Genomic DNA, 22,789 nt, shown 5'->3' with positions numbered 1-22,789 from the left:
GGGAGAGTTTCCTCCTCCTCAGTAGAGAAGAATGTGCAGAACCACGTGGTGGGGGTAAAAGTTAGCATCAGGACCCAGAGAGACTATGTGTGGGGCGCGAGGAGCAAAGAGTAAAAGATGGATTAGAGAAACCCTAAGGCAATATTGAAATGAAATTTTTGAGAGCCTTAAAATAGAAAACCCAGAAATAAACCCTTGCACCTATCGTCAATTAATCTATGACAAAGAAGGCAACTACACAATGTTGGAGACAGTCTCTTCAACAAATGGTTCTGGGAAAATGGGACAGTTAGATGTAAAAAAAAGAAAAAAAAAGTTAGATCATTCTTTAACTCCATATACAAAAATAAGCTCAAGATGGATTTAAGACCTAAATGTAAGATTGCATACTATAAAACTCCTCGAGGAAAACCTAAGCAGAACACTCTCTGACATAAATCGCAACAGAACTTTTTTCAATCTGTCTCCCAGAACATTGGAGATAAAAACAAAAATAAACAATGGGACCTACCGAAACTCAAAAGCTTTTTCACAGCAAAGGAAGCAATAAACAAAACAAAACTATAGCCCGCTGATTGGGAGGAAATGTTTGCAAATGATGTGAATGAAATGGAATTAACCTCCAAAAATTACAAACAGCTCATGCTATTAACAGCAGCAAAGCAAACAGCCCACTCAAAAAGTGGGCCGAGGACCTAAACAGACATTCCTCCAAAGAAGACATACAGACAACCAACAGGCACATGAAAAGTTGTTCAACATCGCTAATTATTAAACAAATGCAAATCAAAACTACAAGGAGATATCACCTCACACCAGCCAGAATGGCCATCATTAAAACTGAAAAATTTTGAAGTTAAATTATAGAAATGGCTCATGTTGTAATTTAAGTGTCTGATTGCTTGAGCCAGAAATTGAATAAATAAAATAATACATTTTGATCCAGAACAACTATAAGAAAATGGAAAATTGGATATCCAAACATATACAAAATTAAAGTCCTTACAAATTGAAAGCTTAAATATAAGAAATATATACATATATATAAACTTTTGAAAGTTCTGAGTGTGTGTGTATATTCATTCTGGTTGTTAGGAGAAAACTACAAGATAAAAATGCTGGACTGTATAAAATGTAAAAGATACAAATAAAAGATTATGAAGACTATCAGATGAAAGATTAATACCTACAGTATCCAAAAGTTCTTGCAAAGTGATAATGAAAAGGCAACCAATATAAATATACGAAGAAGTATGATAAAGCAGTTCAGAGAATAACAAAATAACCTGTAAATATTTTTAGCAAAGTCTAAAACTTAAGGGAATGCAAGTATTAAAGGAAATGCAAAGGTCAAGGACATGTATATTCAACCCACAATGCCATATTATCTTTTATCTGTTTCTACTTACTGGCTGGCATGGATAAGAGTAAAAGAGTATGTTCATGCAGTTCTGGAGAAGATCTGACTCCTACTTTCTTGGAACTCATTTTAGCAGTATTAATTAAAAATCTATAATATACATATTCCTTAGCCCAGCAAATCCACTGGTGAGAATCTGTTTCACAAAAATCAAAGAATTATTACCCACAAATTTATATGCAAGGTTATTTATAATGATAGAAAGCTAAAGGCAAAGTTACCCATCATAGAAGAATGATTTAATACATGATTAATATGCAGCTATTAAATGAAATGAGTTAGATCTGTATTAGTTGAATGGAGGGAACTCTACAATACATATTTATTAAAAATGCAACATGCCTATACATGCATAGAGTATGAGTTCATTTTTTAAAAAGAATTATAAATCCCTATTTAAATATGTGGTTTATATGAGTATATGATTAGGGAGAAAGGTATGGAAAGATAAATACCAAGCTATCAACACTGATTGCTTGGTTAGGGGATTGGAGACACAGAAAAGACAATGGGAAGGAGAAAAAGCATAAGACAAAAAAAGCAAAAAATAAACTTTGATATTTAAAAATGTGTACAATAAAAATAGCAAGTGTGATATGACCACTTTTGTGTATTGTCTGTGTGTGTACCTAAATAGACATATGGAGGAGTATCCTCTCAAAATGAAATGCTGCTTATCTCAGAGTTCTGGGATCCCGGGGAATTTTTACTTTCTGCCTTGTGCTTTTCCTCATAATTACAATTACATAACCTCATAACCCAACAGTGTATAAGGGTTTTTAACCTTATTGATGAATAATTAGGATAATTGACAAATATAATTGAATATATTTAAAGTGTACAACATAATTTGACATACACATATACTGTGGACTGATTGCCATGATCAAGATAATCAACACATCTATGAGCTCACATAGTTAACTTTTTTTTAACTATTTTTACTATAAAACTATAGTTCTTTATATTTTGCCTGTGAAAATCACATTTCTTATACATGAAATCCAGAACTGAAGGTAATCATAACTAAGACCTTTTTAGGGACTAAGAATAGGGAAAAGAATGGAGATTAGAGCACCTGTTTGGCTAGTAATGTGGAAAATAGATGGGTGTATTTTTAAAACCTTTTATCTACTAAGCCCATGATCTATAACAGTGTTTCTCAAATTGTGGCACACTTCAGAATGACCTGGAGAGTTCATTTAAAAATACAAATTCTCAAGCCCCTCCAGATCTAAGGACAGTCTGGGAATACATATTTCCAATAATTATCCCAGGTGACCATTAAGTAAGAAACATTGCTTTATATTATCAAGCATAAAACAAATTGAGGATGCAAACCCAAGCTAACTTAAGATGTAAAGTTCAAAAGAGGGTTCTGCCACACAACCCAGCAATCCCACTGCTGGTCATACACAGTGAAGATGCCAGACTTGAAAGAGAAGTGTGTACCCTGATATTCATCGCAGCACTATTTACAGTAGCTAGGACATGGAAGCAACCTAGATGTTCATCAGTAGATGAATGAATAAGATAGTTGTGGTACATGTACATGATGCAATATTACTCAGCTATTAGAAAGAATGCATTTGAATCAGTTCTAATGAGGTGGATGAACCTGGAGTATATTATCCAGAATGAAGTAAGTCAGAAAGAAAAACACTAGTACAGTATATTAACACATATATATGGAATTTTAAAAGATGGTAATGATGACCCTATATGCAAGACAGCAAAAGAGACACAGATATAAAGAACAGACTTTTGGACTCTGTGGGAGAAGGAGGGGGTGGGATGATTTGAGAGAATAGCATTGAAACATGTATATTGCCGTATGTGAAACAGATGATCAGTCCAAGTCTGATGCATGAAACAGGGCACTCAGGGCCAGTGCACTGGGAAGACCCAGAGGGATGGGATGGGGAGGGAGGTGGGAGGGGCGTTCGGGATGGGGACACATGTACACCCGGGCTGATTCATGTCCATGTATGGCAAAAACCACTACAATATTGCCTTCAATTAAAATAAATTAATTAATTTTTTAAAATAGAGGGTTCTGGTGGGCAAATGAGAAGAGCTGAATTATCAAGGTTCCCCATTGCTTCAGAAGTCACAGAGGAATTAAAGCAGCAAACGCTGACTCTGTGGACACAGTAATGAATCATATCACCAGTTGTGGGAAAGCTGGGCTTCCAAGTTCTGGACCCTGTCTTGTACTTTTTTCCCCGGAGAAGTCCAGTCCAGGGGATGAGAACAGTTCTGACCCTTGGAACTTTTAAAAGCCCAAAGAAACACATGATACCAGAGAGGGGACTGACTGGTCTACCTTTTTCCTGTCAGTCTATTTCAACAGAGCAGACAATTCTTTAACCATGTAACTCAGACTGTGTCACACCTCTTAGACCCTCCAGTGATCTCCCTTCTCACAGCAAAGTCAGAATCTTTGTGCTGGTCCCATTGCCTCTTCTCTTCATCATTTAATAGCCCTCTCCTCATCTCCATACCAGCCACCTTGTTCCCTAGCTGTTCTTTGACATCTTTAGGCATGCACTGACTTCATGGGTGCTCAATTTACTTACTTATTCTTTTGACACACACTTCCCCTAAATAGCTTCACGATTCCTGTCTCATCTCCTTCAGGTCTTTGCTCAAATATTACATCTTCAGTGAGGCCTTCCTCAGCCATTCTATCAATAATTTAAAACTTTTCCCTTGCATAAACATATTTGTACACATGAACACTTTCTACCCCCTTCCTTGAGTAATTTTCCCCCTGAATACTTATCACTATATATGTTAGGTTTTATTGCTGTATCTTTCTTATCACCATCCTCTATGAGTGTAAGGTCCATGAGAGAAGTGATTTTACTCTGTTTTCTTCTATAGTGTTCCCAGCACAGAGAACAAGGCCTGGTATATAGTAAGAACTCAAAAATTATTTGAGGAAGGAAGGAGGAGAGAAAGTGATTGTAAAGGCACTGTGTCCTGTTCATGCTTCATTCTGATAAAAATGAAGTCACAGATGTGAGACTACTTAGGCAAAAAATTAGAAATATTTTAATGGTAGAAGTGTTTATAACTTTTGGAAATTTGAAGTTCTGGGAATATACCAAATTGGAAGTTATTTTCTTTCTCATGTCATTATTATGGCTGAATGGATGAAGACCATAGATGTATGAAATAATAAAAAAAAAAAAAAAACTCCTAATATAAATAACAATTCAGAATATATTTTTATAGAAAATCCAAAGATTGGATGTGGGGTGAGCAGGAAATGAAGAATTGAAGATAATTACAGTTTTGTATCTGAGCTACTAGAAGGATAGTTAATTAATGGAACTAGGAAAGATCAATAAATATTTATTGAATGAATGTTTTTAGGTTTTGCAAAGGCATAAATGGGACGGCAGTGTCTGAACATCCAAACCAAAGGCAAGGTTAGAATTCTCAGATAGAAAGTCAAATCTCAAAGGATAGCAAGAGAAAGTTTATTTTTAGTTCATTTAAAGATTTTAATTTCAACTTGCTTCTTTGAGTGAGTAAAACAACTCCTGTTCTTTATAGGTTTTACAAAGTAAGTAAAAGAAGCAAAATGAATGGACAAATTATGTTCCTTTTTTTCTCTAGGATGGCCTCCTGACTGTAGTTGATTCTTATTTTCATTTGCAGAGCAGAAACGGCTAAATAAGACAGACATTCCGCTGCTGCATAGACTCCTACAGGGACCGTCCAAAATGAATGCTCGCATTTTCCTCATGGATAAAGACGCAGAAGAAATTAGCAGTGATGTATGGATGCCGTTGCCCTGAATCTGTCTTTGAGCTCTCCTGACCCAGTACCTCCCACACAAACGCTCTATCTTTTTGTTTTTTCTTTCAGGTGGCTCAGTATATCAACTTTCATTTTTCTCTCCTGGAATCTATCCTTCAAAGATTAAATGAAGAAGAGAAAAGAGAGATTCAAAGAACAGTAGCAAAGTAAGTCAAGAGCTTGCACACTGGGTGCTTGGTTCTTTAGTAGGTTTAATGTAGGAAATGTGTCAATGGTTAATACTCTTTTTCTCCTTATTTTCAGATTCAGTGCAGAAAAGGCAATCATATTGAAATATCTTCGAAATAAACGGGTAATAAAAACAGAGACAACAGTTTAGCAGTACAGGTCACCATTGCTAAGACACTTGAACAAAATTGGGTTTTAGTACTATTTCAGTGCATAAATTCTATACTTGCATTTTTAAAAAAAGTATGTGAACTTGAATCTATAGGAAATTGAATGTAAGGCCTGTTTCTCTCTGAAGTGAAGAGGTTAGGTAGGATTCACAGTTGGACTGAAAGAAACTTGAATTTAGTTTCAGTAACTAAAATAAGCTTGGATACTATGTATTCCAAATAGGTTTTAGAGTAAAACACTCAGTGAACTTGAATTTACATGGTATCTTCAGATACCATGTGGCTTAAGCATATTTAACTTCAACTGTCAAGAGAACTATCATCAACTAGCTCTCAGAAATGATTCAGAAGTAATAGCTTCCAGCTCTTGAAATAAAATATCAGCACATTATTATCCCACCAAGAAATCTGATGGTGATGGTATTTCACAGTTCCTTAAACTCTAGCCTTTTCATAAAACCTAGGAGTGTCTTTCAGTCCTTCGAGCTATCTATAACATCAGAGCTACCTGTCCTTTGGGACAGAAAACATTATGGACTCTGTTAAGAAATCCAGATCATAATTCTCTCAACCTGAGCCCTTCTTTTTTCCCCTCTCTGTTCTACTGATGAATGTCAAAAGTGTTCTTAAGATTTTTCTTAAGTCAATTGAACTAATTTTCTTTATTTTTCCAAGCAAACATATCATAGAGATTTAAGGTATTTCATCAGCTAGGCTAAGACTTGACCCATGATAACCATTTGTTGCTGAATGAATACAGAAGATAATGCGAAGCTGTGGGATCTGAAGTTGGGCAGGAAATCTGGAGCTCTGATCTTTTTCTCCAGAATAACTCATTTACAAGACAGGGCTCAGGGTCCTTCAAGTCCACTTCACCAGTCTGAAAAAGCATTGAGAATGCCACAAGCATCACCTGTGATTTTACTTATGAACTCTGTATTAAAACCGAGATTTATGCAGCTTTTTTCCATTCTATTTCTACTTGCATTCCTCATAAGCGTGGGACTCAATGGACTCACTGACTCAATGGACATGAATTTGAGTAAACTCCAGGAGTTGGTGATGGACAGGGAGGCCTGGCATGCTGGAGTCCATGGGGTTGCAAACAGTCGGACATGACTGAGTGACTGAACTGAACTGAATAAGCATTGGATTAAATTGATTGTATTACACATACTATAAGATAAGGTTGAGTGTAGTAAATCCAGTTGGAAGATCAGTTATCAAAATATGAAACATGTTTAAGACAAAAGTATTACTTCCCAGTGTCACCAGATCCCAAACTGGACGAAAGTAAAAGTGTGCTATGAACTTTTGAGTCCTAGGAAATCTCCTTTATTGAATAAGATAGTGGCTTGCAAAAAAAAAAAAAAAAAAAGATAGTGGCTTGCATCTTTATCCTTTTATCTGTGAGTTAATAAGAAAGTCTCAACTCACTAAAATAAAGCAAATGTAGTGGTTAAAGCTCAGTATACTTATTTAAAGTAGTCTCAAGTACCTGCCATAAACATGACAAAAGATCCATCTTTAATATCTTGAAAGTCTACAAAATGGAAAAAAAAAATAACAAGTAAGACACATGGTTTGAAAAGTAAAATTGCAGAAGAGAAAATGCAAATAGCTACTAAGTGTGTGGGAAAAGTTGTATCTTAATAGTGATCTGTGGTATTAGTCTGTGTCTGAGGAGGAGACAGAAACCACACAGTCATTTAAATGGGGGTTATAATTTCATATAAAGAACTATTTAGCTGTGATAATAGGAAAGTAACTATAAAAATGGAAAGGGAACTCTAAAAGGTACCCTAGTCTGAGGAAGAATACCCAGCTAAGGAGAAGCTTGGAGGAAGGAGTTGAAATGCACTGAAGAAGGTGTGGCTGCAGCCCATCGCATAGAGGAAACGTGCTCTGCTCCCAGGACTCAGCCGGGCCACAGCCATAGGATAAGCAGGAGCAACCCTCTGGAGTGTGGAGCTAGTGGGCAAGTGAGCGCAGGGGCTTCTCTGTGGGCACAAGGCCAGATCACACAGTGTCGGCGTCTGGAGGGCTGCAGGAGACAGAGTCTGGGGCCCAGGTAGGCTGAGGCTGAGGGGTGGGTACCCCGATGAAGCCAGGGGCGCTGCCGCCAGTGCTGCTGGGACTGTGAGCTGCGGGAACCATCTCCGCAGGAACCTAGTACATCTCTATGCATGCCGTGGGCTGTGGCATCTTTGAGGCTGCGTGGGACAGAGATGGGGCAAGTGGCTTACTGGGTGGTCAGCCCCACAGAGCACTCTCTGGGAGCGAGCACCAAGGTGAGAAGGTGTGGAGAGGCATGATCTGCGTTAGAGCCCAGGACTGTCAGGGGCTCCAGGCTGTGCCACCGCAAACCAAATCAAGAGCTACAAAAGGGGTTGCGGGAGCAAATGCTAAAGAAAGCCGCACCCACAGGCAACTAGCGCTGAAGAAACCATTGTGGGAGGAGCCCCGGAGGAAGAAAGTCAGCCTCCCGGGAACCTGGCATGCCAGCCCCTACGAATCAGGGAAGACCTGCCTCCTCCTACTGTGCTTCTCCAGCGCCCTCTACTGGCGAAGCATGATATCGTGTAGGCTGCAAAGGAAGCGTATTTCCATGCTCTCTCCTGCGGCAGCTGGGGCCCCAGTAAAGCCTAGCCTGAAAATAAATAATGGTTTCCACGTCCAGTTTCACAGAGACAACAACAAAAAGTGAATTTGTAACAGAGAGGCAATAAAATAACTGGTATGTCAACAAAATGCAAAGAAAGTGAAATTGGTCTATTAAAAAGATGAAAAAATGATAATATTAAATACTCAACAAATTACAGTGAGATGTACTGTACTCGGTACTTAGACTGCTGGCTCAGTGGCAAAAAATCTGTCTGCTAATGCAGGACACCTGGGTTTGATCTTTGGGTTGGGAATATCCCCTGGAGAAGGAAATAGCAACCCACTCCAGTATTCTTGCCTGGGAAATTCCATGGACAGAGGAACCTGGTGGGCTACAGTCCATGGGGTCATAAAAAGAGTCAGACATGACTTAGCGACTAAACAACAAAAGAGAAATAAATGAATATAACTTTCCTTGAGAGCAAATTTAGTAGTAAGTTCACCCTATAATTTTACTTGTAGGGTAAAATTACTTACTTATACTTACGTATACTTACTTATACTATACTTACATATAAGTAAAATTACTTATATGAAAATAATCAGATGTACAAAGACACTATGTAAAGATGACTGTTATTTATTGTGATAAAAGGAAGTAAATAGCCTAATGTTCAAAAATAGAAAAAAAGATTAAAGGAAAAACATTTACCCATAGAATGTAATGCAGCTCTTAGAATTGTTTTCTAATAAATTTTAATTATAAGAGTAAATTCTCCTTATGTTAAGGTAAGAATATAGATACAAATATCCAAAAGTGTGCTATCTATAAGATAATATAGATGTTTTTATATGAATATATACTATTATTATATATATACATGTATGTCTGTAGTATATATACTACAAACCAAAAGCATGTTAAATGTGGTTGTATCTGGTTTGTAGAATAAGGTATGGGTGATTCATATTTTTCATATTTGTTTATCTTATTAAATAATTTATAATGAACATGTATTACTTTTTAAACCAGGAAATAGAAAATGTATGATTAAAAAGTTACCAACAAAAAAGTAGCAAGTACATGCAATCACAGAGTTCTACTAGATGCAACAAAAGGCAAATAAGCTATTCAAGTGAGACATTAACATCACTGCAGTGGTAGTTTTGAATATGTCTGTGAAGGCTTTGATACTCCGCCTTTCAGAGACTGAGTCTAATCCTCCTCACCTTGCCAATGGGATGGACTTAGTGACTCACTTTTAAGGAGCAGAGGAGAGCACGGTGCCAGCTGTCGCTCGGGGAGACTGGGTCATAAAAGTCACTGCGGTGTCCTCCTTGCTTCTTCTCTTGGATTGCTTGCTCTGGGGGTGCCAACTGCCACATCCAGAGAAGCCCTGGGGAAAGGCCTATGGCAGGAACCGAGTCCTTCTGCTAAAAGCCAGCGAGGAATTGAGGTGTCCCCTCCACAGTCCACAGCCGTGTGAGTGGGCCATCCACTCACCCCAGTCAAGCCTTCAGATGACTGCAGCCCTGTCTAAGAGCTTGCCTACAACCTCATGAGACACCTGAGCCAAAACAAAAAGAAAATACCAGCTAAACCACTCCTGGATTCTTGATCCTCAGAAAATGTGTGAGATACAAAATGTTTGTTGTAATATCCTGCTACATTTTAGGATAAGTTGTTACATAACAATAGGTAACTGATAACAATTTCTGAGACGAAAGTCTGTTCATTTCAAAGACATCTTTCTGTCATTCAAGAATATAAGCTTTTGTAACAGAACTATGCATCTTTGTTTTAAATGGTCCAAATATTTCACTACCAGTTACATATTAGTTCAAATTCAGTTCTAGATAATGTTAAACTGATTAATGGTAGAGGTCCTGTCACATTCATCTTTGTATAGTTTGCCGTATTTAATATTTTGTCCTTTGTATAGGATGTGCTCAATCAATCAAAGAAGTGAATAAATTAATGAATGAATAAAAGAATGAGTGAATAAATTGTCTAAAATATTTTTATAAAATCCCCTGTAAGTATGCTTCCTTTTTCACAAATCTGATCTAGTAGCTAAAAATATATAGAAACTTTTCAAATGGTTATTCTCTAATATGGTGGTGTATTTTATTATCTCCTGGCAGTATGAAATATACAGTTAGGCAGTGTTACTATGGAATTTTGTTTAGGGTTTTTCCACATGGCTTCAAGCACTGAAGGAGAAAGAATTACATTTGCAAGGCAGTTGATGAGGTGGAAAAGATGGCAGATGTATCTATTATATTGAGATATCTACATGTGAAAGGAAAGAAAGGAATAGGATGCAATTCAAGAGGCCAAAACCCTTCAACAGCATCCGTTTGTCTTCTAAATAACAGCTAACCTAGTAGACTGAGACTTGAAACTGTCCATATTTGGCCTACAAAGGCAACAGTTTCATATTGTTCACACTAACCTCACTTAGCCTTTGTCAAGCACTAGTTTAAGTGCCTTCCATAGTTCAACTCATTTAACATTTATTACACTTCCAAGAAGAAATTAACCTTTAAATCCAACTGTAAAGATGAGGAAAGTAAGTCATGGAGAGGTTAGGAGTTTTGCTAAACTCTTTAGTAGAAGACCAAGGCTCTAGAATCCTTGGTTCTACAGCTCCAGAATCCGCACTATTAACCACAAGAGTACATGGCTTCACCCTACACTACACACCTTCAAATGGCAGTCTGTCTGTCTTCATTTGTAATAAAGAAATAACAGTACCTACTTCATTATACAGTTTAGAAGTTACAGGAATAATACATTTGAAGGCTGGCACTTTGCATGTAAGAAGTGTATGATAAATACTAGCTATTGTTATAACTAGGCTTCCCTGGTGCCTCAGACAGTAAAGAATCTACCTGTAATATGGGAAACCCAGGTTCAATCCCTGGGTCAGGAAGAAGCCCTGGAGAAGGGAATGGGTACCCCAGTATTCTGCCTGGAGAATTACATGGATGGAGGAGCCTGGCAGGCTACAGTCCATGGGGTGCCAAAGAGTTGGACACAACTGATATACTAATACTTTTAATTGTTGTAACTAAGCTACAATTGTTCCCACCCTGCATTGTAACCTAGGCTTTCACTGAGTCTTACTACTTTACTCTTGTCTTCAAACCCACCACGTGCATTTTCTAGTCACTGGCCAGGGTCACTCCTTCCATGAACTTTCCTGGTCTCTGGGATAATGTGTGATCTCAAACCCCTGGGTTCTACCTTATCAGTTAGCTCTTGTGACACTGGAAATGTGAAATCTGCCCATTATTACAATTCCTCATGTGATTATATCTTGTTTAAATTCATTAGTGATCTGGTCATATCATATTCATATCATTCCTTGCAATACCTACCACAATTTATTGAACATAATAGATACTTTGATGTTTTTTGGACTTAATTTGCTAATATATATATGAACACATTGAAATTACTGGAATGAGGAAAAACCGAAATCAAGTGTAGAGCACTGAAAAGAGCATTAAACATTTTCTCTAATCAAAATCGTTCATTTAGTAAGCACTAAAATATCACTGCTTTTTTTTTTTTTTACTTAATTACACAAAAAACAATCTGGAAAACTAAGCCCAAAGAATAAGTTCCTTATGTCTTTCTCCCAGGAGTTCTGGGGTAAAAAACTGCTGATACACATCATCAGTGAAAGTTCATGTTAATACGAATATATTGGGATTCCTTGGTGACAATGTCAGCATCACATATCTAGGGTAAAGATGAGCGAGAATACTGTTACAAAAGTAACTTTCTTACAAAACCATTTCATTCAGCTCATCAATAATCATTTTCAGTAGTGGTATGGATAGAAACCCTAAGTGGCACTTTGGATCTTTTTCATTCCAGAAATCCAGCAGCCAGGTTCCAGCTTGATGTGGCATGTGGCTGCCCATTATATCCACCTGAGACCTTTGAAAGCCACACAATCCCCCTCCCCACCCTTGAGTTCATATTTCCATTGCTGCTTCTGAGAAGTAGAAAGTTTAAGAGAAGAAAGGAGTTTGCACAAGAGTTGGAATAAACAGATTTCTCTGCTGAGTAAGAAACTAGAGATTTAGTGTAGATTGGCTAGCCTTCTTGGGTAGCATTGTGAGTGGATGAAAACTGACACTATTGATTTTTATTCTGAGTATTAAACATGCATTTCATTATTCATGAAAAACAAAATGCAGGTCTCAACAAAGACCCTATGATGACATTTTCTGGAATCATTTAGCCTCCCAAAAGAAGCTGGCACTTTTCGATCAGTTTGGACCCCTAAAAAAAAAAAAAAAAAGGCAAATAAGCACATCTGTGAGAAAGAGAAAACAGCTAAACAGCTCTGATCCCCAAATAGAAAATCTTTAAGATTTCCCTGTTGCATGAGCTATGTTCTAATATGCCCACCACTCAAGGTCTTAGAATAGAATTGCTCATAGACCTAGTCCCTTAGCTTAAGGACTTAATTCACTGCAATGACATCTATGTTCAAGACCCCAGATATGGCATAAATAAAAATTTGCTTCCTTCTCACTAAAGTATGGCACTCTTTTGCTGCAGAGTAAAAATGCACAATCATCAGCTTCCCACTGCATTTTAAAACAGCGCTAGGGTAATCCCATATTGCATACGTACTCAGTCGCTGAGTTGTGTCCAGCTCTTGGCAACCCCATAGACTGCACCTTGCCAGTCTCCTCTGTCCATGGAATTCTCCAGGCAAAAATACTGGAGTAGGTTGCCATTTTCTTCTCTGGGGGATCATGTGTGTGTGTGTGTGTGTGTGTGTGTACGTACAAACACATGTATCTTTTTAAAATATTTATTTATTTATTTGGCTTGCCAGATCTTAATTGGAGCACAAAGGATCTTTGATCTTCATTGCGGCATGCAAATTCTCAGTTGTAGCATGTGGGGTCTAGTTCCCTGACCAGAGATTGAAACCAGGCCCCCTGCGTTGGGAGTACAGAGTCTTAGTCACTGAACCACCAGAGAAGTTCTCCTATTTATTTGTCTTAATATTCTTTTCCATTATAAGTTATTACAATACACTGAATATAGTTCCCTGTGCTATACATAGGTCCTTGTTTATCTATTTTATACACAGTAATATGTATATATTAATCCAGAACGCCTAGTTTATCTCCTTCCACCCCCTACTCTCCCCTCTGGCAATCATTAAGTTTGTTTTCTGTGTCTGTGAGTCTATTTCTCTTTAGGAAATACATTCAGTTATATCATTTTTTAGACTTCACATAGAAGTGATACAGTACACTATTTGTCTTTCTCTGTCTGACTTACTTCACCTCGAATGATAATTTCTAGTCCGTCCATGTTGCTGCAAATGGCATCACTTCACTCTTTTTATGACTGAGTAACATTCCATTGTGTGTGTGTGTGTGTGTGTGTGTATATATCCTTTATCCATTCATCTGTTAGTGGGCATTTATGTTGCTTCCATGTCCTGGCTATTGTAAATAGTGCTGCTACGAACTGCGGTGCATGTATCTTTGAAAAATTAGAGTTTCCATTTTTTTCTAGATATATGCCCAGGAGTGGGATTGTGGGTCATGGTAGGTCTATTTTTAATTTTTTATAGTGGCTGCACCAACTTACATTCCCACCAACTGTGAGGGAGGGCTCCTTTGTTCTCTCTCCAGCATTTATTCGTAGAGTTTTTAATGAGGGCCATTCTGAGTGGTGTGAGATGACACCTCACTGTAGCTTTGATTTACATTTCTCTCATGATTAGCAATATTGAGCATCTTTTCATGTGCCAGCTAGCCATCTGTATGTCTTCTTTGGAGAAATATCTATTTAGGTCTTCTGCTCATTTTTCGATTGGGTTGTTTGGTCTTTTGATATGAAGCTGAATGAGCTGTTTGTATATTTTGGGAATTAATCCCTTGTCAGTAGCATTGTTTGCAAACATTTTTCTCCCAGTCGGTATGTTGTCCATATAGGAGACTACTAACCTATCATTCATCTGAACTTTGAAATAAATATTGCTAGTCTATTTCTCCACATCCTATGACATGTTTTTCAAGATTCTCTACATTCTAGATATACCAGAGTATAACAATTTTCCAACATCCTTTCATCTCTTTTGAAACCCCAATTCAATAATAGTAGCAATATACCAGAAAGAATAAAGCCTATTGAAAAATCCACCATCAAAGTAAGAGCTATTGACAAAGTTCTGAAAAACAAAGTTATTGATATGATATTAATCAACATCTCAAAATGCAGAGACAGGAGCTCAGAATAGCAACATGAAGAGATATTCCAGCAGTAAAAGACCAGAAAGTCACTGATTTCTGAGATACTTTGGTTTTTATCTGCTGCTCAGGCCATTTTTTAAAGCTTCCTAAAGATTCCAGAAGTCACTACTATCTTTTCAATATACTATTTTTTACTGACCCTATTATTTACAGCTAAAGAATTCAAACTAACATACAAGCTAAAAAAAAAAAAAAACTGTGTAAATATATGGATAAAATAATGGTTTAAACACATAAGGACCCCAAAAGTTTTTCTCCTGGATGCCCATCCTGAAAACATACATAAATACATACACACTTTAGAATTTAGACCAGAAAAAACTGAAAATAATCCAAGAAAAAATTACAAAATGGAATTTTAGAAATAGTCCATTTTACCCTAAGTTACACTGGGAAGACATTTTCCATGGATAGTCAGTTCTAGAAATAACTAGGTCCAAACTGAAAGATTAAGCCAGAGGACTTTTCAACAACTGTGTGGTTAAGAACTGCTACAACTTAGGGGTGTGATGAAAGCAGATGCTTTGCTTGTCAACATGGAAAAAGAAAGGTAATTAGAACCTCTCAAGAAAGAAATACGTAGGAGGAAATCATAGTCCAAATATGTAAAACTAAGCAAATGTGGCATATTTTTTGCAGTTGACAGTAAGAAAAAAAAAAAAAACTCCATTCAATCTTGGTATTTTTTAAGCCATACAGGATAAGTCATTGAACTTTTGGTCAACCCATTCATCGTATGGCTGTAAAAAAACATTAAAGTTAAACGCACTATTGAATGTCCTATTTACTGGTTTCCAGGTTTTAGCATCAACCTATTGACAAAGTATATACACCTTACACTTTGGAGAAGGGCATGGCAACCCACTCCAGTATTCTTGCTTGGAGAATCCCATGGATAGAGCCAGGCAGGCTACAGTCCATGGAGTCACAAAGATCAGACACAACTAAAGTAACTTAGCATGCATACACCTTGCATTTACAAAGCAGGATTAACAAACCTAGAGCAAGTGGAAATAATGGCATAGCTTTAAAAAGAAAATCTGGCAAAGAAATCAAAGGAAATTTAGACATTAAATATGTTGTGAAAAATCACTATATGCTGACTGAAGTGTAAAGACCAAGGAAGAATATAATCAATAAAAGAAAAATACTTTACTTAAAAATATATTGAAAGTCTACTAGTGGTATTGTTGAAGTCAGCATAAACACACTATATTCTTTAAGTGATATCAATATTTTAAGAAGCTACTAAAGTAATAACGCTAACCACTAGGAGTACTAAAAGTAAAGATTTAAATTGCTTATCTTTTGGGAACAGGAAATGTACCCTGCTTTTCTGTCTGAACTTTTGCCCCACTCGTGTTCATGTATTATGTAATTTTCAAAAATTGTTTAATGTATCAAAAGAAGCTAAATACAGTATCCCAGAATGACTTGATCCATATAATAGAGATATCACATTGCTTACTCTGATCCTTGCTTTTTCTCCAGAAATGCATCCCAGGATTGCAGTAGCTTTAATAGTAGACCCATCAAATTTTAAGCATAGGCTACTTAAAACAGCAAGTCTTTTACATAAACTTGTATTGAGTCGCAACTAAAAGCAGAATATTGCTTTTTTTATTATTAAATTTCATGTATTATTTTCAAACCATCATTTCAATCTGCCCAAATTTCTGCTAATTCTTGTTAACTTTCTTCTATGTTATATTCCGTTGGCTGACAGATAATTATCTCAGGCTATAATTATCATCCCCCACTGACCTGAGTAGTTTTCTTCTTAAAACTGCTGCTGTCTGCAATTCACATTATTACCTCATGAAATATGAGAGTCCTTTTCTTTGGAAGATCCAAATTCACCTTGTATGGCTGAGTTTCTTATTTCATTCCTTCTTTTTGTTTCATTCTTATTCTTATCGACACTCCAACATTAACTTCGGCTCACTTTTTTCTCCTTAGAATTTTCCTGCATTCTGGTTTACTTCTCAGAATGTCTTCCATCTTGCCTAAAAATGTTTTATCTTCCCACCAGTCCTAGCTAGAAGGGCAATCTTCAAGCCTGCCCACTTTCTCTTTCAGCAGGCAGAACAGGTTCACATAATTGACTATTCAAATCTCAGAAAAGAAAACAAAGAAAATGCTTGTAGGTCCCCAGAGCAGTTAGTCTAACTGGAAAATCTACAGACTGCTAATTGGCTAAGCCTCATCACTTCTAAGGCTTCAAAAGTGGCACAGTGGTGAAGAATCCACCTGCCAATGGAGGAGACACAGGAGATTCGCATTCCATCCCTGGGTTGGGAAGATCCACTGCAGGAGGGCACAGCAACCCACTCCAGTATTCTTCCCTGAAAAATCCCATGGACAGAGAAGCCTGGTGGGCTAAAGTCCATGGGGTCACGAAGAATCGGACACAACCGAGCACACACAGACTTCACTTTGGGGACTTTGGAGACTTCTAAAGCCACTAGGAATTATTCCTTTGCACTACAGTCAAACCAAGGCCTCTTCCACAAACAGAAACACACAAAAAGACACACAAATTCTTGCTGATAAGATTCCAAGCTATTTCAATTATATATTCCTATATTTTTGGCTAAGCCTACCAGACCACCTGACCTGCCTCTTAAGAAACCTATATGCAGGTCAGGAAGCAACAGTTAGAACTGGACATGGAACAACAGACTGGTTCCAAATAGGAAAAGGAGTACATCAAGGCTGTATATTGTCACCCTGCTTATTTAACTTATATTCAGAGTACATCATGAGAAACGCTGGGCTGGAGGGAGCACAAGCTGAATCAAGATTGCCGGGAGAAATATCAATAACCTCAGATATGCAGATGACATCACCCTTATGGTAGAAAGTGAAGAGGAACTAAAAAGCCTCTTGATGAAAGTAAAAAAGGAGAGTGAAAAAGTTGGCTTAAAACTCAACATTCAGAAAACTAAGATCATGGCATCTGGTCCCATCACTTCATCGCAAATAGATGGGGAAACAGTGGAAACAGTATCAGACTTTATTTTGGGGGGCTCCAAAATCACTGCAGATGGTGACTGCAGTCATGAAATTAAAAGACGCTTACTCCTTGGAAGGAAAGTTATGACCAACCTAAGCAGCATATGAAAAAGCAGAGACACTACTCTGCCAACAAGGGTCCATCTAGTCAAGGCTATAGTTTTTCCAGTGGTCATGTATGGATGTGAGAGTTGGACTGTGAAGAAAGCTGAGCACCAAAGAATTGATGCTTTTGAACTGTGGTGTTGGAGAAGACTCTTGAGAGTCCCTTGGACAGCAAGGAGATCAAACCAGTCCATCCTAAAAGAGATCAGCCCTGCGTGTTCATTGGAAGGACTGATGCTGAAGCTGAAACTGCAATACTTTGGCCACCTGATGTGAAGAGTTGACTCATTGGAAAAGACCCTGATGCTGGGAGGGATTAGGAGCAGGAGGAGAAGGGGACGACAGAGGATGAGACAGTTGGAGGCATCACCGACTCGATGGACATGAGTTTGAGCAAACTTCGGGAGTTGGTAATGGACAGGGAGGCCTGGCGTGCTGCAATTCATGGGGTTGCAAAGAGTCGGACACGACTGAGTGACTGAACTGAACTGAACTGATTCGGATAACATAAGGTTATTTTTTCATATTCCAGTCTTACCTTTTTTATTTAATGTCCCCAAATTCTTTCACTTTTTTTTTCACAAATAGGTTACTTTTCAATTGCTTCATTATTTTTGTTACTGTCCTTGGTTCCAACTTCTCTCTAGGAGTTAGATATATGAAAATATTGGGAGGGGACAGGGGACTAGTTTATGATTATCTACTTTCACCCTAAAGTGGTTCCTCGAATGTTCTCCAAACCAGTATCATCAGCAGCTCCTGGGAACTTGTCAGATTCCACCCCAGATCTATTGATCTATTGATCAGAAATCCTGTGAGTAGAAAACACTGATTTTGTTTTAACGAGCCCTCCAAGCAACTCTGATGCACACAAATATTCCAGAATCACTGCCTTAGAATAATTATAAGGAGATAAACATCATGAAGCTTTATAGATGATGCATAATTACAGATAATAACCATTTTTTATCTGAAGAAGTTAATCTAGCAAATGACAGTTAATATGATATATTCTTCAGATAACTCTTATTTGCTTCTTTAATTTGTGGAGAAATCCTAAAGCAGAGAGGGAAGGGAGGAAATTTGGGCTTTTCAACCATTAAGTTGAAGATTGCTGTTTGACAAAAAGTGTAGGAAAAAGCACACAGAAATCTTCCTATCATGCTGTTGGTGAAATAGTTCCAGCAAGAAGTATTCCTGTTCAAGAGCAAGAACATGTTAAGAAAATTCTCTAGGGAATTCTTAAGTACAGGCCTTCCTGAAAAAAGTGTGTATGAGCTGACTCATTGAAAAAGACCCTGATGCTGGAAAAGACTGAAGGCATAAAGAGAAGGGGGTGACAGAGGATGCAATGGTTAGGTAGCATCACTGACTCAATGGACATGAATTTGAGCAAATTCTGGGAGATCGTGAAGGACAACGGAAGCCTGGCGTGCTGCAGGCCGTGGGGTTGCAAAGAGTCAGACAGGATTCAGAGACTGAACAACAAGAACAAGCCTTGATCATATTTATCATGTTGCAAGTCATATCCCTGGCATTTGTTTTTCTCGTAACTGATCGCAAGTTTGTACTTTTTGACCACCTTCTTCCCCGTACAAAGATATTACAATATTATTAACTATAATATATACATTATATATAAGATATATAATAATAACTATAATAGTTGCTATTATTACTCTTGTTACTCAGGTAGCGATGTATTTTCTAAATACTTTACAAAAAGTAAAAGGGCTTTAAAATGAAAAAATGGACATTTGTGACTGCTTTCATTTTGTGTATCAGCTAGTCTGGCAGTCAGCAAAGTTTTTATTGTGACCAGCCAGAGAACATTTGGAAATCTGCAGTTCATTCAGTCTCTGTCACAACTACTCAATTCTGCTGTTGTAAAAAGCAGCTACAGACAACATGTAAATAAATGGGCAGGACTGCGTGCCCACACAACCTTATCTACATGAACAGGGAGTGAAGCTAAGTTAGCCAGAGGGTGGTAGTTTGACTACCTTTTTGACAAGGCTATGAAAGTGAAAGTGAAAGGCTCTCAGTCGTGTCCAGCTCTTTGTGATCCCGTGGACTATACAGTCCATGGAATTCTCCAGGCCAGAATACTGGAGTGGGTAGCCTTTCCCTTCTCCAGGGGATCTTCCCAAACCAGGAATTGAACCCAGGTCTTCCACATTGGAGGCGGGTTTTTTTTACCAGCTGAGCCTCAGATTATGGCTATAGTTCAGTCACTAAGTGGTGTCTTGACTCTTTGCGACACCATGGCCTGCAGCACACCAGGCTTCCCTGCCCTTCACTGTCTCCCAGACTTTGCTCAGAATTCATGTCTATTGCATCAGTGATGCTATCTAACCATCTCATCCTCTGCCTCCATCTTCTCTTTTTGCCTTCAATCTTTCCCAGCATCAAGGTCTTTTCCAGTGAGTCAGCTCTTTGCATAATGTGGCCAAAGTAAAGGAGCTTCAGCTTCAACATCAGTCCTTCCGGTGAATATTCAGGATTGATTTCCTTTAGGATTGACTGGTTTGGTCTCATGGCAGACCAAGGGACCCTCGAGAGTCTTCACCACACCACAATTCAAAAGCACCAATTCTTTGTCTTTGACTAAAGATATATGACTTTTAACATAAGCACATGTACAGTTTAGTTGAAAAAGTAGAAAGAGCTAACCGGATTCTTTACCAACTGAACTATGAGGGCAGCCCAGAAAAGAGCCACTGAAGGTAATTAAGGCATTCGTGAAAATTGTTACCTGTGAAAATGTTTCCCTAGGACATTGCTAAACCCCAGCCTTAACTAGCCCCAACCTGTTTGGACTGTAAAGGCTGCTTTATTGTATATTTTTTTAACCATATACTTGGAGTCTTCTACTCAGATACTATAATCTACTACAACCAAATTTCTGTTTCTCATGTCATATCTTCAGGAGAGTGGCCATCCCAAGTCTCCTCCATGAATTTACATGAATTTTCTGTGCCTCAGAGTGATGGTAGGATCACCATGTTATTCTTAGAAATTTAAGTCACACAACTTTACCATCTTATGAAAAGTCATTTGTTTGTTAACTGTATGTAATTAGATGGATAAAAACAGTCACCGGGTAGTCAGTTTAGTGGATATGCACAAAGAGATACTTTTTTCTGACTGTAATTTCTTTTTCTATTCTTCAACCCCCTATTCTAATGATCTGCCACTGAGAAAATACAATCCTTTTTACCTGGTTTCCTAGTTAAGCCCCAAACTACTTTTAGTGACTCTTTCTGACTATGCCTCCAGAAATTTCTCAAACAAAGCTACAGCTTGCCCAGACAGGCCTTTAAACCATTATTTGTTTAAAATTTCTCTGTATTTCCATGGACACCTTTTCTCTACAATGACCAGAGTCTTGCTCGGCCTTCTTCCACCCACCCCCAATCTAAAACATCTCAGTTCATCTGAGGTCAATGACTTTCTGTTTATCTCTTTTCACGTCTAACACACCTAGTTTCTGCAAATGAACATAAATAGTAGTATACCCTCAACCAAAATACTTAGTTACACCAATCCACTGAGACTGTGATTTTCTCCCAATCCATTCATGACTAGAACAGAGAATTTTTTTTTAAACTTAATAACCCCTAAGAGTGCTAAGAGAATAAACAAAGAAACAGGGATACCTCTTCTTGGAAACACATTTCACTTTTCTCTGCTTGGCAGCACATCTCCACCAGGTGAGCAAAATCCACAATAATTGATTGGAACTGCATCTCTGCTGCATACGGTTTCTGCTTCACAAGGTTGCTGAGGAGCCTGAAAAAGAAATAAGTGGCAAAAAAAAAAAAAAAAATAAGCACTCACTGAGGTCTAGGCCAGCTTGCAAACCCGCCTTACTTACTGAAAGCTGCACGCCACCCACGCCTTTGCATAGCTCTCACTCTCAAGCTTAAAGGATCTGCAAAGGACCTGATGTTCTCACAGTTTTCACAATGTCTATCTCCATCTTCATGTTTATTCGACATTTTTATTCAAGCACATCTCATCAATATACCTATTATAGTAAATTTAATTATCTTTATGTAATTATTACTAGGACAAATACTTTTTTCTATTTTTATTACATTGGGTAGAAAATAGGTTATACAATACATTAGCTTTTCCTATAGTATTTTCTTGTGAAGAACGTCTATCCTAAAAAACTAACTTCCCAACAAATATTGCAAATAATAACACACCTGGATGTTGCGTGGGCCCTTTATATGTTATTAATGATAAAGCCAATATACAAATTTGAAACTTTAGTAGTTTGACGGTCAATTCAGATGTCTCTTACAGAATAGTTTCCCAACAACCATATAAATGTCAGTGATTCAATCACTTTGAATATTCAAAATTACAACCTGGTGTCTGTCTATTTAATAAAATATGTTGCCTTTTTTTTTTCTGATCAAGAAAGATTTAACTACAAAGAAAACAAGGTGTGAAGGGTAGGGAAAATGTACCTTAATCCATATTTTATTGCTTACCCCCAAAAAAAAACCTTTGCTTGGTCTTCATTTTCAAATTCAAATTGAAAACACCTAGTGGCCTTATTTGTGCTTGAATAGGTATAATAAAAAATATCTCAAAGCTTCAAGTAGCTATTTCTATGACACTCGAAACCAGGGATCCAACAAATATTAATATTTTAGGCTTTTTCTACCAAGAGGCAGAATTGAGGATATTATACAAGTCTTCTATCACAAGACAGAGAACTCCAGCCCCGCCCCACCTCTAGGCTGGGCTGCCCTGGGTGGCTGGCAGACACAGTTTGTGCCAGTTGCCATCAGCTAGAGATGATGGAGAAGAAGGACCAGCCAGTAGAAGGGCAGGTGTGCACCGCATCAGTCTCACTGTGCAGCCCAGTGACACCCCCTCTTCTCCCTGAGGCCTCAGGGCAGGCAGCTGGCCCCAAGCAAGGTGACTCTGAGTCGCCTGACTCCGGGATTGAGATGCCACCAAGCCTTTGCTGCCTGGCAGTCGTCCACAGTGAGGTCTCCAGTGTGGATGTGGCACCAGCGCAGGCGCCGGGCAAAGCAAGCTGCAGCCCAGGCAGGAAGCAGGAGTGAAGTTGGGAACAGTGGAGAAGCCAAGGTGGCCCTCTGCAGCTCCCAGGCTTGGCTCATCCAAGTGGTGCCCCTGGGACCCACAAAAACAG

General features: G+C 38.1%; 2 protein-coding genes across 6 annotated transcripts in view; one reads left to right on the top strand and one right to left on the bottom strand.

Moving 5' to 3' along the window:
• The window catches only part of RASSF6 (Ras association domain family member 6), a 62,317-nt gene extending 55,301 nt beyond the window's left edge, over positions 1-7,016 (top strand). For all 5 annotated transcript variants that reach the window (XM_043448468.1, XM_043448469.1, XM_043448467.1 and 2 more), the window contains 3 exons: positions 5,090-5,208; positions 5,300-5,397; positions 5,495-7,016. In XM_043448468.1, coding sequence (XP_043304403.1) covers positions 5,090-5,208; positions 5,300-5,397; positions 5,495-5,570 — 293 coding nt within the window. In that variant the 3' untranslated portion in view covers positions 5,571-7,016. The remainder of the gene's footprint in view (positions 1-5,089; positions 5,209-5,299; positions 5,398-5,494) is intronic.
• A 4,901-nt stretch (positions 7,017-11,917) lies between these two features.
• Positions 11,918-22,789, bottom strand: part of LOC122428383 (alpha-fetoprotein-like) — a 47,404-nt gene continuing 36,532 nt past the window's right edge. The window contains 2 exon segments of the mRNA XM_043448365.1: positions 11,918-12,493; positions 21,273-21,405. Of these exon segments, the coding sequence (XP_043304300.1) occupies positions 12,449-12,493; positions 21,273-21,405 (178 nt within the window). The 3' untranslated portion in view covers positions 11,918-12,448.

The sequence above is a fragment of the Cervus canadensis genome, chromosome 26, assembly GCF_019320065.1.
Source record: "Cervus canadensis isolate Bull #8, Minnesota chromosome 26, ASM1932006v1, whole genome shotgun sequence".
In the NCBI taxonomy this organism is placed as follows: domain Eukaryota; kingdom Metazoa; phylum Chordata; class Mammalia; order Artiodactyla; family Cervidae; genus Cervus; species Cervus canadensis.
The sequence above is the reverse complement of the archived record's forward strand: the minus strand, read 5'-3'. Positions and strand labels throughout refer to the sequence as shown.